Here is a 15,593-nt window from a genome sequence, read left to right on the forward strand (position 1 = left end):
ATAAGAAAGCTGCAGAGATAGCGCAGGATAGTACGCACCCCTGAAATGATCTTCAGATCTGCCTTCTGTAAGAAGGTATAGGGTTATAAAGACCAGGACTAGCCGCCTGAGAAACAGTTTCTACCCAAATGTAATTCTGGTTCTAAATGCAGTATAAAGAGTCTCTATAGTATATTGTAATTTAAAATGGGGTTTCAGAGTTTTTAGGGAGTTTTGAATGTCTTATGTAGATTTTTCAATTTCATTGTTCTGTATGGGACGATGACAATAAAGATATCGTATCGTAAACAGGGCAGATCCTGCTGCCTGCTGTGCCTTTTGTAAAGTTGCCTATCTCTCCACTGTGCATTTGGACACCTCCGAAGATACTGCTGGGCTGCCTCTCTTGCCCTCCACTCTCGGCTTCAGAGTCATGGCATCCTCCCCCCATCACCTCTGTCAGCTTCTGGGGAACGGAGCGGGGTGATTCCCTGCCCTCCTCCCTCCAGAAGTGCCTAAGCTGCCTGGCATCTGCGTTGGTCAAGTCCAGCGGTGGAGGAGCTGCCCCTCCCGCCTCGGCAGCTGTGACTTGGGATGGAGCCAGGCTGTGCCGCTAATTATCCCTCTGACACTCGCCAGAGCTCCTCTTGGCACAAGGGGAAGGGGCCGGGCTGAGTGGCCGCCCTTCCCCGCTGGCGCACCAGGGCCTGGGTGGCAAAGCGGGATGGGTCAGTCTATTAAGACTCTCTGCCTTTTCACCAGGCTCTCCATGGCAGCCCAGGCTGGCCTCTGTCAGATTTGCAGAGGTGCATGGAGGAGAAGGGGCAGCAGTGGTCACCAGTTGTCCTTTAAAAGAGGACAAATTGATAGCTATTAACCACAATGGCTCGGCTCAGCCTTCACGGTCAGAGACAGCCGTGCTTCTGGGTGCTAGTTGCTGGAAACCGCAGGAGGGGAGAGGGCTCTTGGGCTCAGGTCCAGCTTGCGAGTTCCGGCATCTTTGGACCCTGTGAGAGCAGGATGCTGGACTAAATTTGCCCCCTTTGGCCTGATTATGTTTGAGAGCCTCAGATGAGCCCTCCTGTCCAGGTTAGGCAATGCCACCCCTGCTCCTACCCCACATCATTGCTCTGTATCCCTGCAACCAGAGCGTGCTTGGTGGCAATGGTGGTGGTCTGGCGCAAACTCTCCAGGGCTCCCTTGGTGGATCAGTCAGGCATGAGGTTCATAGAAACACGGAATGGTAGAGTTAGAAGGGAACCCAGGGGTCATCTCACCCAACCCCTGGCAACACAAGAATCTCAACTAAAGCATCCCTGGCAGATGGCCATCCAACCTCTGCTTTAAAACCTCCAAGGGAAGAGAGTTTGCCTCCTTCTGAGGTGGTCTGTTCCACTGTTGAACACAGAATATCCTTCCTTGTCATTTGGATCCATTGGTTTGGGTCCTCTCCCCTTGCTCCCTCCTGCATGTGACAGTCCTTGATATATTTGAAGGTGACTCATCTCTCCTCTTGAGCTCCTCTTCTCCATGCTCAACATCCCCTGCTCCCTCAACCGTTCCTCATAAGGCTTGGTTTCCAGACTGCCCCCTGGACAAGCACTTCTGTCGCTGCTACTTTGGTGGGGTTTTGTCCGAGGTTTCACGGGAGGGCGCTGACAGTGTTTCCTTTCGTTTCCCCTCTTCCCTGCAGAGTGCCTCTCTGAAGACTGTCGCTCGGTGATCCAGGAGCAGGCCACGGCCCTGGGGCTCTCCATGTTCGCCATGCTGGTCAAGCGCTGCACTGCTCTGCTGCGGGACGTCTCCCCAGGTGAGCAGAAGCAGGCATATATTTCCCTTGCCACAGAGGGCTGCTTTTTCCTTGTTTCCCTCCCTCAACACACCTCTGAGGAGACCCTTGGGAAATCAGGCTAGATTCAGGGAACCCAGGGCACTAGCAGAAGCCAGTGCAAGGACTCTTGCTAATGGAACAGGGCCTTGGAGGGTCAGGAGAGCTCAGGGGGAGGGCAGAAGACCCCAGGTTCACTCCTGGGAGAGCATCGAGCTGGTAAAGATTCCCTGCTAGAACCCAGGAGAGCCCCTGCCAGTTAGTGCAGGAAGTACTAGGCCAGGTGGATCAACAGTGTGACTCAGTAGAAGGCACCTTCCTCTGCTCCCATTTAAGCCGTCCCTGTATTTAGAAACATGAGGCTTGAATCTTCTTCTTTTCAGAGAAAAGGACCATAGCTCTGTGGTGGAGACCCTGCTTTGCACGGAGACAGTCTCAGCTTCAGTCCCCAGAGGCATCTCCAGGTAGGATGGGGGGAGACTCCCTCTCTGAAGCCCTGGAGAGCCATTGCTGCCAGTCAGAGTAGACAGTGCTGCATCAGAAGGACCCAAGGCAGCTTGCAGTCTTCCTAGATTGGGACCTGCCCAATCCTCCTCTTCCTCCTCCTGGTGTTCAGGGTGGGGACCCACTAGCAGGGACCCTCTTCCCCCTGTTTTGGCATTGGGAAGCCTTAAATTTTCATTTTTTTTAAATATAAAAGTTCCCAGCCCATATGGCTGTGAAGAAGCCTAATGGACTGGCAGAAGGCAGATGGTGGAGAGGAGGAGAATTGCTGCTCATTGGCGAGGCAGAGGCTTCAGCACTCTGCCTCTCCCTGTGACCAGCTGAGGCAGAATCCACTGGGTGAAACTAAGAAAAGACGCAGCACGTGTGCCTGATTTTACGCTGTCTGTGGAATTTCGCAGCTCTTAGCGCCCGGATTTGGAGTTGACGCTCAGCCTCTATTTAGGAACTGTTTTCTGGCTATGCTCGTGGGAAGCTCCCTTACGCCAGGGGGCTTTCTCCAGCCGACTCCATATTGTCTTCTCTAATGGGCAGCAGCTCTCCGGGGCTTTGGGGCAGGGATCTCTCCCAGCCCTGCCTGGAGGGGCAGTTGGGGACTGAACCTGGGACCATCTCCAGACAAAGCAGGTGCCCTCTGCCCGCTCCTCCTCTGCCCACCTGTTGGATAGCCCAGTTCCTTTGTCCCTGTCCTTTGTGGGGCCCTTCTGCCGTTCCCCCTCCCCTTTCAGCTGCAGTCACAGCTGCATCAAGGAAACCCAGAGCGTCCTTAGACTGTCCTTGGGATGGTTTCTGCAAGTTGAGAGAGGAAGGAACAAGGCCAGGCTGAAGCTCTGAAGGGCAGAGACCACCAGAAGAGAGCCTGGCACTGGATCAGCCCCAAGGATTCTGTCCTTGCAGTGGCCACCAGCAGCCGCAATTCTCCTACGTGATTCACATAATTGTGTGGAGTTGGAAGGCACCCCAGGGGTCATCTAGTCCAACCCCCTGAAGTGCAGGAATCTCAACTAAAGCACCCAAAGACAGATGGCCATCCAACCTCTGCTTAAAAACCTCCAAGGAAGGAGAGACCTCGACCTCTCAAGGGAGTCCGTTCCACGGTCAAACCTTCCTAGCAACTGATATTCAGAGGCATGTACTACCTTGGACTGCGGAAGCAGAGCCATCCTGCCTAGTAGCCACCGATAGCCTTGTCCTGAATTTGTCTAGTCCTCTCTTTAAGCCGATCCATCTAGGTTGGTGTCCAGGAGGGAGTTCCATAGTTTTGTGAGAGGAAGCCCTCTTTTACCTGCCCTGAATCTTCCAGCAAAGATTCTGTCCCTGGTTCAGATCTCGCTCCTTCCCAGAGGATTTTCAGAGGGCCAAGAGAGGGGGTGGTGGCAGAGGAGCAGGCGAGGGGCGTCTTGAGAGGAGCTGCCCGGCCCACTCTGCATTTCTTTCTCTCTCAGCAGCTGCTCAGGGCCAGGAAGGCTCTGAGGATGATGACATCAAAGTCTCCTCCTTGCCGCAGGACCTGAAGGAACTGCTGCCCAGCATCAAGGTCTGGTCGGATTGGATGCTGGGCCACTCGGACACCTGGAACCCCCCGCCCAGCACCCTGGAGCTGCCCAGATCGTACGTCAGCACCCTTGGGGGGCCATGCGCCCCTTTCTCTCCTCTCTCCTCTCCTCACCCAGGCAGGGACTTTCCCTCTGCCCTCTGCCATGTATGCGGTTGGCTGTAAGTCACTAAGCACCTTTTTCAGCCTCCGTTTATTTTACCTATGACCTTTGCTTGCTGCCGTTCCTCCAAGAAGCCCTGGGTGGGGCTTATGCTCTCCCCAATTCTGTCCCCCCCAGCAACTCTGCAAGGCAGGTTGAGCTGAGAGTCAGTGGGTGGCCCAAGACTACCCAATGAGCTTAACAGTGGGTGGGGATTTGAACCCAGATTTCCTCAGTCTTACTTTGGCATGTCACCCTGGAAGTTCTGGGCTACAACTCCCACCGCCTTTCCATCGGCCACAGTGCCTGGAGCAGATGGAGGCTGGCAGATCCTGGCATCATCCAGAGGGTGCCCACTAACTGAATTATGAATTAATCCTTTATCAGAACAGCCTGGCTGCCGGATCAGGCCAAAGGGGGCCCATCTAGTCCAGCATCCTGTGCTCACAGTGGCCAAACACCCCTAAGAATCTGGGAGTCTAGATAGACTGCCTCTGGAGCTGGAGGCTCCATAAGAGCCCTGTAGCTGGATCAGACCCCAAGGGGGCCCATGTAGCCCTGCATATCCTGTCCTCACAGCCGCTAATCAGATGCCCCAATGGAAAGAAGCCAGAAGCAAGCAGGACCCGGGGGCATGTGCTGTTTTGATCCCAGCCCCACCCCTTGGCACCCATTTCCCTGAGCTGCGACCCGCTGGGCAGTTCCATGCACATTTTGCTTGCATCTTTCTGAGCCGCTCTTGCCCCATCTTTGGGGAGCCAGGCTCTTGGTGGGCCCAGAGGCCTTTCTCCCAGCATGCTCTTCCCCTTCCGCCCTTCCCTGCAGGCCTTTGCGCCCGGATCCGGATCCCCTCGGCCTCTTCCCCCTCCTCCCCAGTCCTATTAATCTGTCAGAGCCAGGGCTGAGGGTGATGATGGGGAAGACGAGGCTCCTGGGAGCGGAGGGGGGCTCCATCCTGCAAAGAGGCTGCAGCTCAGAGATGGCTCCCCAGCACTCCTGCTGCACAGGGGCAGGAGGAGGCAGGATGTCCGTCCATCTCCAGCCTCTTCCCTCATTTATGGCTACTACTCTCTCTCTCTTTTTTTGCTTCATTTTGGCCGAGGAAATGGAATTCTCACACAGGAAGTGCCGGGCCCCATTTTGGGGGAGCGGGAAAAAGAGTCTGTTTTCTGTTTGTTGGCTGCTTGGGGCCGGCTGGCTGGCTGGTTGGTAGGCTGGCGGGGGGAGGGGGCGCTTGCCTGTCTATGTGAACTGTTGCCCATCTTTGGACAGCAGCTCAGACCCCCAGAGAGGGCACTCACAGGAGCCCACCTCCTGCCAGTCCCAACTCCTTTCCCAGTGGGGTTCCACTCCTCCTCTTCCTCTTCCTCTTCCAGCCTCGCTGCTCTCCCTTTAACACAGTAGGATCCCTGGTCACTAAAAAGGGCCATAGCTCAGTGGTGGAGCTTCCCTTGCAAGCAGAAGGTCTCTGGTTCAATCCTTGCTGGAATCCACAACAAGTGGGGCTAAGGACACCCCTCTGCCTCTTTGCTTGACGCCCTACAGAGCTGCTGCCAGTCAGTGTAGACAGTACCGAGTAGACCAGTGGTGCAGCTCCATATAAGGCAGCTCCCTTTGTTCCTAATCATATAATTGTATAGTCGAAAGGGATCCCAACGGTCATCTAGCCCAATCCTTTGCAATGCAGGGAATAGCATTGGTTGGGGCGGTATGTTATAATAATAATAATTTTTTATTTATACCCCGCCCATCTGGCTGGGTTTCCCCAGCCACTCTAGGCGGCTTCCAACAAAACACTAAAATACAATAACCTGTGCCTGACCTCTTTGGGGCAAGGGGGGCACCAGCCCCACGAGGGAATCCCAATTTTTTGCAAGCGTAGAACTTGAGGCTTGCCTCCCCGTGACTCTGCGGCAGGGGCAGATCCCAGAGGCAGGTTTGCCCCAGGGCTGCTGCTTGAGGCCACCTCCTCCCTTCTGGCCCCCGCTTCTCCACACATGGCCAATGGGTGGTGGAGGGCCCCTCATCCCGTCTCCTCTCAGGGAAGCCCCCCAGGACACTGACAGGCTGTCCTCCTCACTTTGCTCAGGAGCGCAGGTGGGAGGAGCCCCATCCAGGTGGTGAAGCTAATGGACTTAGGCGAGTGGCAGGAGCACTGACCGTGCGTCAGCCTCATGGGGGTGGACAGGGCTGGGCTTCACGTCCCAGGACTCGTTTGCGGGGCTTTTCGGGTAAAGGAAGCTCCAGTTGAGAACAGGATTGGCGCTGCCCCTGCCAAAATCTGCCAGGGCGTGACTTATGACACCTTACGCATGCGCGTGCACACACACATATACCCCAAAACATCCAGGCTCCCAAACAATTTGAACGCAAACAACTTGTCTTTGCTGGCCAGGGGGGAGTCTGAACATACACACCCCTTTCCTGATGCGCAGGAACAGGGCCCTAAAGGAGGATCAGGGCCCCGCTGCCCCCCAGGCCCAAGCCGTGGCAACCTCTGTCATTTCCACCCCAGTACCCCTCTTTTTTGCCCCCCGGCAGGCAGGCGGCCTGTTTCCCAGAGAGCCAGCGCAGGCTCTGAGGCCGGCTAAACTCAGCCCAGCTGCGGCAGTTGGTTTATTGCTTTCAGCTGGTACTTGAACCCGGGTCCCGGGCTTTGGAGCCCTTCCCAGGCTTAATCCCCGGAGCTTTCTCCGCAGCTGTATGACACTCCGCTGACCCTGAATGAGGATAGGAAAATAGAACGGGTGCCAAGCCAGAGTCTCTTTTTCATTTGGAGCGCCTGGCGGCCTGCCCATGACCAGGGTTACATAATGGGAAACATAGCTGGGACTCTGGAGAGCCCTCCGCGCCTCCCCCCCTCCGCCTGCCCCCTCCTCTTCCTCGCCAGGCTGCCCAGGCCCATTCCCCTGCGCTCCTGCCGCTGCCTCTGCCGCCATATATCTTCCTAATTGGCCCTCGGATGCATTTATCACCCGCTTGGAGCTTTCACGCCAGAGTCCTCCGAGTGGAAACCGGGACGGCGTTCTCCTCTTCCCCTCTTGCAGGGAGGGGGGAGCAGGGACGGAGGATGTGGCATTGGCGCTCGGGCCAGGTGGGGGGAGAACGCGCTGGGGGGAAGCAGGCATTTCCTAGGGCCTAGGAAGGAAGCCGGTGTCCGGCAGCCAGTGTTTCGCTTAGCCCAGAACCGGGAACTGTTTTTACCCCTTTAGGAAAAAAGAGGAAAGGACGCCTCCTTTGTGCCCAAGGGCGGCAGTGGCTTTTTCTTGGGGTGAGGGGTAGAGGGAAGACCGGAGGGCCATGTCACATCCCACATACGGTCCCCATGCAGTGGGGTTTTGTGGCAGGCGCGGCCAGAGCAATGGATGTGGCCTTTTTGTACAGTGACATTTCAGCCAGGGGGTTGTTCAGATGCGCATAGAATGGTAGAGTCAGAAGGGGCACCCGAGGGTCATCCAATCCAACCCCCTGCAGTGCAGGAATCACAGCGAAACGATACTTGACAGGTATGCACCCTCCTCACCCAGGTAACCCAGAGGGATGGTCAGCGTTCAGGGACGCCTCCTGCCCTGGCCAAAGCTCCTTGGGGGAAGAGGGAGAGTGGCCCTCGGGGGGAGGGGTGGCGCTCCTGCATTCGAATGCTGCTTGAGCGTTGGGGCATTTGCTTGGCCACTGTGAGAGCAGGTGGGACTCGAAGAACCCCTTTGGCCAGACCCAGCAGACCCCTCTTGCGTTCTTACCAGAGAATTGTAGGGTTGGAAGAGACCCCCAGCTCATCTAGTCCAGCGCACCTCAGTGCTGGAATGCATCAAGTGATGACTGGCATCAAGCAGTGACTTACTTTGGGAGTGAGCCATCCGATGAAACAACTGCTTGAAAAAGACTGCTTGCTAAAACGGATCTTTTGCTGCCGGTCCGTAGTATTTGTTGATATTTTTGTTTATTATCAAAGGTTAGAACAATGCAGGTACTATTTGGACGTGATTTGAGGAGGAGATGTGCCAGGGAGATGGAGAGGTGGAAGGGATAATAGAAGGAAGGGATAAGAAACACACACCCCACATACAGCCCTGCCCCACTCAGAAGTCTTTTTCCCCACCAGGAGCCCAGTGACATGGAGCTCTCTCTCCCTTCTGCCTTGGACTTGCCTGTGGCCCAAGGAACAAGCCCCAAGGAGAGCTGTGGGGAGGGAGGACCCCCAGTTGCCACCTCCTGCTCTTTGACCTTTGCCATCTTTTGGGAGGGGGGAACCTGTCTGTAGGGGCTGCTTTTAGCAGGATGGGGGCTTGGCAAGAAGTTGCTGGGAGAGGCGGCTGAGCTGAGCTGCCTTCCCTCCCCCCCCCCAAAAGCAAGAGCAAAAGGCCCGAGCGGTTTGCCATCTGGAGTGCAGCGCTGGGCTCCTTCCACCGCACTCCTTCCGGGTTTGAGCTGCAGCTGTGGGGCTGGTGAGTGCGAGTGTTTAAACAGGCTGGTATTACACAGGAAACGGCCACCTCCATGGGGCCCCCGCAGGCCTGGAACATGGGGTCATTGTGTTTGGCGTTCAGCGCGTGGGAAGGGGGGTGCGTGCGAGGAGGCCCCAGGCAGCCCCACGGTACTCGGGGATCCCTTCCTGCAAGCCTCCGGAGCCCAGGCCTCGCCCCCAACCCAGGTTAGTTTCGGAAGAGAGTCCTTCCCCCTACCCCCGCCCCGACCATCCATGCCCCACTTCCTTCGTCTCCAGGCTGTGCCCCCATTTCAGCCTCCCAGTCACCCTGACCTGCTCTGGCTGGGCAGTCTCCCTGCCCTTGGAGCCCAGGAATGCAAGACGAAGGAAGGAAAAGACATTGCCTGGCTTTGCTGGGAGAAGGGCGGCAGATAAAGGTGGGCAGTCCTCACCCCACCCGGGCCCTTCCTCCTGCAGCCTGGCAGTCCCAGAAAACGGGGTCTTTGCTGCTCTGTCCAGGAGGGCGTGCTTTGGGGAGAAGGCAGCTATTCTCCCTGCCTGGTTCGGGGTTGCCCAGCACCAAGGCAGTGCACCCATCCTCGCCCAAGGAGAACTGCCCTGTGGCCTAGAGCATTGCTCTTGGGGGCCCTTCCTTGCTCTCACACCCTTCTCAAGGTCAGGTAGTGAGCAGGTGCCCAGGGGACAGAGCTCCCGCTTTGTGTGCAGAAGGCCCAAGGCTCAGCCCCCGGGGCAGCTCTGGGAAGGGCTAGTGGAGTATCCCCCCCTCTCTGAACCCCTGGAGAGCCATTGCTGCCAGCCAAAGTACTGCGCTCGGTGGTGCAGTCCAGTCCAGCCGGGGGTCAAGCAGCTGTTCTTGTGAAATCCACCCTGAATTCAGGACCGTCAGGCCCGGGACCTTGCATTTGAGGGAAGGAGGTGCAGCTCAGGAACGAAGTGCCTGAATTGCACGGAGAAGGAGTCTGCTTCGGGAAGGGCTGAGGGTGCCCCTGCCAGAGACCCTGGAAAGCCACTTCTGCCAGTCCATATAGGCAATGACAGCATAGGAGGAGCCCTGCCGTATCAGGCCAGTGGCTCACCTGGCCCAGCCTCCTGTCCTCCCAGTGGCCAACCAGACGTCTCAGGGGGGAATCTGAAAGCAGGATCTGAGCCCAAGAGCCTCTGAAGCAGAGCCGTTGTGGCTCGTAGCCTGGGGTCTCTGCCTCCCTCTGCTGCCGCCTCCCAGCCTCCTGCCCCAGGCGGGTGATGGTGGGGGACTCACACTGCTGGTGGGGGCTGCCAGCGGGGGTGGGAGCATCAGGCCGCCTAAAGCCTGGCCAAATCCTTCCTCCCCGCGCCCCATGGGCAGCAGCATCGCACGTCGGAGGTGGCCCAGAGCTGTCCTCTTGCATCCGGCCCTTGTCTCTGCAGCCAAGGCCCCAAGGATAAGCTCAGGGCCGTGGGGCAGCGCAGGGCGGGGGGGGCAGCACCGTTGCTCATATACGTTTCCTCTGGTGCGGATCTGGAGGGGGGGCAGTTCGTGGAAAGTTCAGTTCCTTTTAACCCTCCAGGCTCTGTTTATTTTCAAGCTGGTAGCGCAAGCCAAGCCTTTTCCCATTACATCATGGGGGACCCTTGGACATCGTCCGCCCGCGCGCCCCCCCCAAAAGCCCCACATATTTACTCCTGTTTCTCTCTGTGTGCGTTTTCCACCTTTTAAATGTTTCTGACAGCCAGACCTGGCCGGGGCAAAGTGGGGAGGGGGAGCCACGATCTGGGGGCCCCCTCCTCCCTGCCTCCCTCCCTCCGACCAAGGCTCTGGGGGCGCAGGCAGGCGCTGATGGTGTGCTGGGCTTTGATTAATGGCAGCTCATTCCGCCCAGCTCCCAGGACACTCTTGAAAACAAGATGTTTCGTTTCAATGCAAGGCTTTTCTCTCTCCTCCCCCCTTCCCGCATGTTGATTCCAGCAAATAAATGAGTGCAGATTGTCCACCTGGAGCCACTTGCTGGGGGGGGAGGTGTTGGGGTGGGGGGCTTGTCGTAGGCCCCGAGGATGGAAGACCTTCCCTGGTTCCAGGGTGAGCGGGCACAGAGAGAGAGGGCAAGGAGGGGGTTCCCTTTCCCTGCCACCACTGGAGTGACCCTTTTCTCTGGTCCCACGGCGAAAAACGTCCCTCTTGAAAGCGAACACTTTTTGAAAAGAGGTTTGAGGAGTGAGCATGAGAACATGACCCCCTGCTTCTGCAAACTGACCCTCATTGTCCTTGGCCGGCTGCTTCCAACAATATTTATTTACTCATTCGTTTTTGGCATTTCTGGTCCACCTTTTTCTCCGAGGAGCGTCCCTGGTTCTCCCCCTCCTCATTTTAATCCTGGCAACAACCCAGTGGTGCAAGGTGGGTTGAGCTGAGAGAGGCAGTGACCCCAAGGTCATGCCCAGCTGTGCCCCTTTCCTCTCCCTGCTCACCCACCCCCAACCACAGCTACACCTTAGGAAGGACTGCCACGTCCTGCACCACTGAGACTCCTCCCGTTTTCCATCACTTCAAGAATACAGTCCTTTGCAAGGCACCCAGTTAACGTTTTGTCGTTGGGCAGGGGGTCAGTATCGTCCACAACTCCCTCTTGGGGCTGCAATCCTTAATGCAGGCTCGGTGGGGAGCAAGCCCTCCAAGTGAGCTCCTGTGCCAGGTCCCTCTGGAGCCCAAGATGGCAGCTGCAGGTGACATTGCCAGCGTTGTGCAACCGGGCGAGATTGCTTTGAGAATTGGAATAAAAAATGGCTGTCTGTCGCCTGGGTTTCTTTAGCTGCAATTCCTGCATTGCAGGGGGCTGGACTAGAGGACCCTTGGGGTCCTTCACGACCCTATGATTCCCTAGGGGCTTTTAAACAGAGCTTGCATCAGCGGTGATTCCTGTGTTGCAGCGGGTTGTGCTGGATGATCCTCGGGGGTCCCTTCCAACACCACAATTCTGCGAAAAGTGCTGCAAAGGGAGCACAACTTGCTTGGCCCATTTCCACCCTTTTTGATTGCTTTGCATCATTTTTTCTGCTTCCTCTTCCCCTGCCCAGCCTGGCTTCTGAGGTTTCCCCAGCCGTGGTGACATGCTCTTCCAGGCACCTCTTTGCACCACTTGAAAGAGTTCCCAAATGGCACTCTCTGTTCTCACCCTCGGCTCTGCGGGGTGTGAGAGCCACCCACATGCTGCACACACCCCTCACCCTCCTCCCCAGGGTGCCTTTGAGGGTGAAGCTGCGGCCAGAAGCGAAACTGGTGTCAGGATGCCAGCAAACACCCCCACCTCGCCTTTCATGTCTCTCTCTCACGACATACCTGAAGCTGAATGTCGGGAGAGTCAGGGCAGACGAAAGAAAGCCCTTCTTCAGAGTTGAACTGTGGAACTCCCTGCCACAGGAGGCAGTGATGGCCACCAACCTGGATGGCCTTAAAAGAGCATTGCACAAACACATGGAGGAAGAGGAGGAGGCTTTGGAGGGCTCCTCGCCAAGGTGGCTGTGCTCTGCCTCCACGGTCGGAAACTGGTGCTTCCGAATGCTGCTTGCTGGCAACTGCTACCCACAGTTTAATGGGGATGCTTCCGGGAGTTGAAGCTGGATATAGGAAGCTACCATCCAGGTCAGTTTTGCCTACACGGACTGGCAGCATCCCCTGGAGGTGTCTTTCCCAACCCTCCCCAGGGATGACGCAGTTGGGGTTTGAAGCTGGAGCCTTCTGCATGCAGAGCAGGTACTCAGGGGCCACGGCCAGCCCAGTTTGGCCCTCAACTGGCCCACAGCTGTTGTCATGCTTCCGCCAGGAGCCAGCGTGGCTCCAATAGCAAGTGAGGAGAGTGGGCACCCAGTGGGTGCCCAAGAGCCTGGCACTCTCCACCAGACTCGGAGCAACTTATCCTTCCCTTCGCTGTGCTTTCCCTTTGCTCTCTCTGCAAGATCCTTCCCCAACCGGACAAAGCCTGTTCGTTTTGGCCCCTTTAGCCTTAAAGGTGTGCATGTGTGTGTGCCCCTTGTGTCCCTGGGCCTCCCCCTTTCCTCTTTGCTGTCTTCCGTAGAGTCCATGTTGAGCTCAGTAGTTGAGAGACAGTGGCGGTGTAGTGGTTAGAGTCCAGCACTGGGGCCTGGGAGAGACCAGGGTTCAAATCTCCGCTCGGCCATGAAGCACACAGAGTGACCTTGGAGGCCAGCCCCTCTTGCCTCTCAGCCTGAGCCACCTTGCTGGGACGGAGGAGAATGGCATGTATCCCCTTGAGCTCATTGGAGAAGAGAGTGGGGTAGAAATGCAATAGATAATGGGGAAGAGGCCTCTCCAGCCTATGTGACATGGGGGGCAGGCATCTTTTAGGGGAAGGGGAAGGGGTGCCCTCGCCTTCCCAGCCCTGCAGGGAAGTTGCATCTCCTGAGCAAGAGTGTCTGCGGTGTCCTGGGGATGGGGGTCTCTCCTGCCTTGCTCAGCTCCCCCCTCCTTCTCCCCACCCTGCAGGGTCTCGGTGGACGTGTGGGCCACCCTGGCCGACTTCTGCAACATCCTGACGGCCGTGAACCAGTCGGAGGTGCCGCTCTACAAGGACCCGGACGAGGACCTGGCCCTGCTCAGCCTGGAGGAGGACCGCCTGCTCTCGGGTTTCGTCCCGCTGCTGGTTGCCCCCCAGGAGCCCTGCTACGTGGAGAAATCCTCGGACAAGGTCAGGGCCGGGGCACGGCGCCCCTCCTCCTCCTCTCTGTCTCCCCCCTCCGCAACCCTCCAGGCCGTTTCTTCTTGGGAAGCATTTTTGTGCAAACGGAACACGATTAAGTCATTGAGAAAAGGGTGTTAAGGGAAAATATCGACCTTTTAGCCGCTGACATCCCGCTCTGTGTCATGAAAAACCCTCTTGACTTCCTTTTGCTGTGTGTGTGTGTGTGTGTGTGTGTGTGTGTGTGTGTGTGTAAGAGAGAGTGTGTGTGAGAGTGTGTCTGTGAGTGCGCTCGCTGGCATGCCGTAGATACGGTCATTTCCTCCCTTGTTTAAAGAGCGCAGCTTGCGTTGGCAGCTCTCTGCAGCTCCTCCAAATGGCTTGCATCACGCTCCTCCGCGCAGCCTCCTCCTCTCCCCCCTCCCCGCCCCGACTGCAGAGCCCTGCGTGAGGAGGAAGCCGGCCAGATCTATCTCTCTTCCTCTAAAGACCGGGCGATAAAGAAGGTTGGCGGGGAAGTGAAAAGAAGCACCCAGTGGGGGTGATGGGGGGGCCTGCCAGACCTCCTGCAGCTTCCCTTGCCCCACCAGCAGCAGCTCTCTGGGGTTCATAGAATTGTAGAGTTGAAAGGGATCCCCAAAGGTCCTCTAGCCCACCCCCTGCAAAGCAGGAATCACAGCTGAAGAATCGCTGGCAGGTGGCCACCCAACCTCCATTTAAAGGCCTCCAAGGAAGGACCTTCAAGGGAGTCCTCTCCACTGCTCAGTGGCTCTTAACATCAGAAAGTTATTCCTGATGTTCGGTCAGAATCTCCTTCCTTGTCACTCATCCTCGCCTCCGGAGCAGCAGAATACAAGCTTGCACCATCTTCCATGTGACAGCCCTTCCATATCTGAAGCTGGCTCTCATGTCACCTCTCCCTTTCCTCTTTTGTAGAACATAAGACTGGCCTGCAGGATCAGGCCAAAGGGCACCCATCTCATCCAGCGTCTTGTTCTCATATCGGCAAACCAGATTCCCCAATAGGAAACCCTCAAGCAGGACTTGAGCGCGAGAGCAGCTCCTCTCCCCTCTTGTGGTATCCAGCACCTTTGTTGCTTGTTGTTTAGTCGTTTAGTCGTGTCCAGCTCTTCGTGACACCCTGGACCAGAGCACGCCAGGCACTCCTATCTTCCACTGCCTCCCGCAGTTTGGTCAAACTCATGTTCGTAGCTTTGAGAACACTGTCCCACCATCTCGTCCTCCGTCGTCCCCTTCTCCTTGTGCCCTCCATATTTCCCAACATCAGGGTCTTTTCCAGGGAGTCTTCTCTTCTCATGAAGTGGCCAAAGTATTGGAGCCTCAGGTTCAGGATCTGTCCTTCCAGTGAGCACTCAGGGCTGATTTCCTTAAGAATGGAGAGGTTTGATCTTATTGCAGTCCATGGGACTCTCAAGAGTCGCCTCCAGCACCAGAATTCAAAAGCATCCATTCTTCGGCGATCAGCCTTCTTTATGGTCCAGCTCTCACTTCCATACATCACTACTGGGAAAACCATAGCTTTTCTATACGGACCTTTGTCAGCAAGGTGATGTCTCTGCTTTTTTTTTATTATTTTTTTGCTTTTTTTGGGGTGCAACTCTAGACCCTGCACAGCCCGCCAACACTTGGCCTGAAATCGAGGCCTCTCTTAGCACCCATGTCCTATGAAGATGACACCTCCTGAGTTGGGATTGGGAGCTCTCCTCTTTGGACCTTGGATAGGAACAAAAGGAGAGCCTGCTGGATCAAGCCCATTGCCCATTTGGCCCAGCACCCTCTTCTCACTCATGAGATGCCCTAAAGGCAAACCCTGAGACTGAGAAGCATCACCGCCTGTGACCGTGGAGTCAGAGCAGAGTCATTAGAGTGAATAACCATCAATAGTTTTATCCTCCTCCATGGATTTGTCCAATCCTCTTATAATGCCATCCAAGCGGGTGTCCATCCCTGCCTCCTGTGGAAGAGAGGTCCATAGCTCATGAAGAAGGACTTGCTTTCATCTGCCCTGAATCTTCCAGCTCTCAACTTCATCCCATGTCCCTGCCTTCTGTATGTAAAAAAAAAATGCTGCCCCCAAGAGCTTTACCCCTCGAATCCTAGTCTTTGGGCAGGAGGCTAGGCCAGTGGCGGCTGCCCCGTTCTGGGCTGCAGACCTCTGGCTTTGGCTACCGAGTGTCCAGCTGGCAAGGTGCGGGGGAACGGGAAGGGCTAATGCCTTTTGCACACTGGAGCACAGGGGGTCTTGAAACCCGAACCGTCCCCTAAGCATGTCACATGTTAATAGCAAAAAAAAGGAAGAAGAAAGGAAAGAGAGGTTTTTAAATACCCATAATAAAAAAGGCCAGGAGCCCCTCCCACCCCCACCCCGAGGTCCCAGCAAAGGCCCCCAGCAGAAACCAGGCTGTGTTTTTCTCATTTGCAGGACCAGCCAGAGAGGAGAGTTCCCC

General features: G+C 56.4%; 1 protein-coding gene across 4 annotated transcripts in view; it reads left to right on the plus strand.

Annotated features, from left to right (window-relative positions):
• Window positions 1-15,593, plus strand: part of SMG6 (SMG6 nonsense mediated mRNA decay factor) — an 88,765-nt gene that overhangs the window by 43,614 nt on the left and 29,558 nt on the right. For 3 of the 4 annotated variants that reach the window (XM_083587421.1, XM_083587423.1, XM_083587424.1), the window contains exons 11-13: window positions 1,673-1,789; window positions 3,757-3,922; window positions 12,933-13,134. In XM_083587421.1, the coding sequence (XP_083443547.1) occupies window positions 1,673-1,789; window positions 3,757-3,922; window positions 12,933-13,134 (485 nt within the window). The remainder of the gene's footprint in view (window positions 1-1,672; window positions 1,790-3,756; window positions 3,923-12,932; window positions 13,135-15,593) is intronic. The other variant, XM_083587422.1, reaches the window with a different exon arrangement.

Source organism: Podarcis filfolensis (genome assembly GCF_964270895.1).
Source record: "Podarcis filfolensis genome assembly, chromosome: 15".
Taxonomy (NCBI): Eukaryota; Metazoa; Chordata; class Lepidosauria; order Squamata; family Lacertidae; genus Podarcis; species Podarcis filfolensis.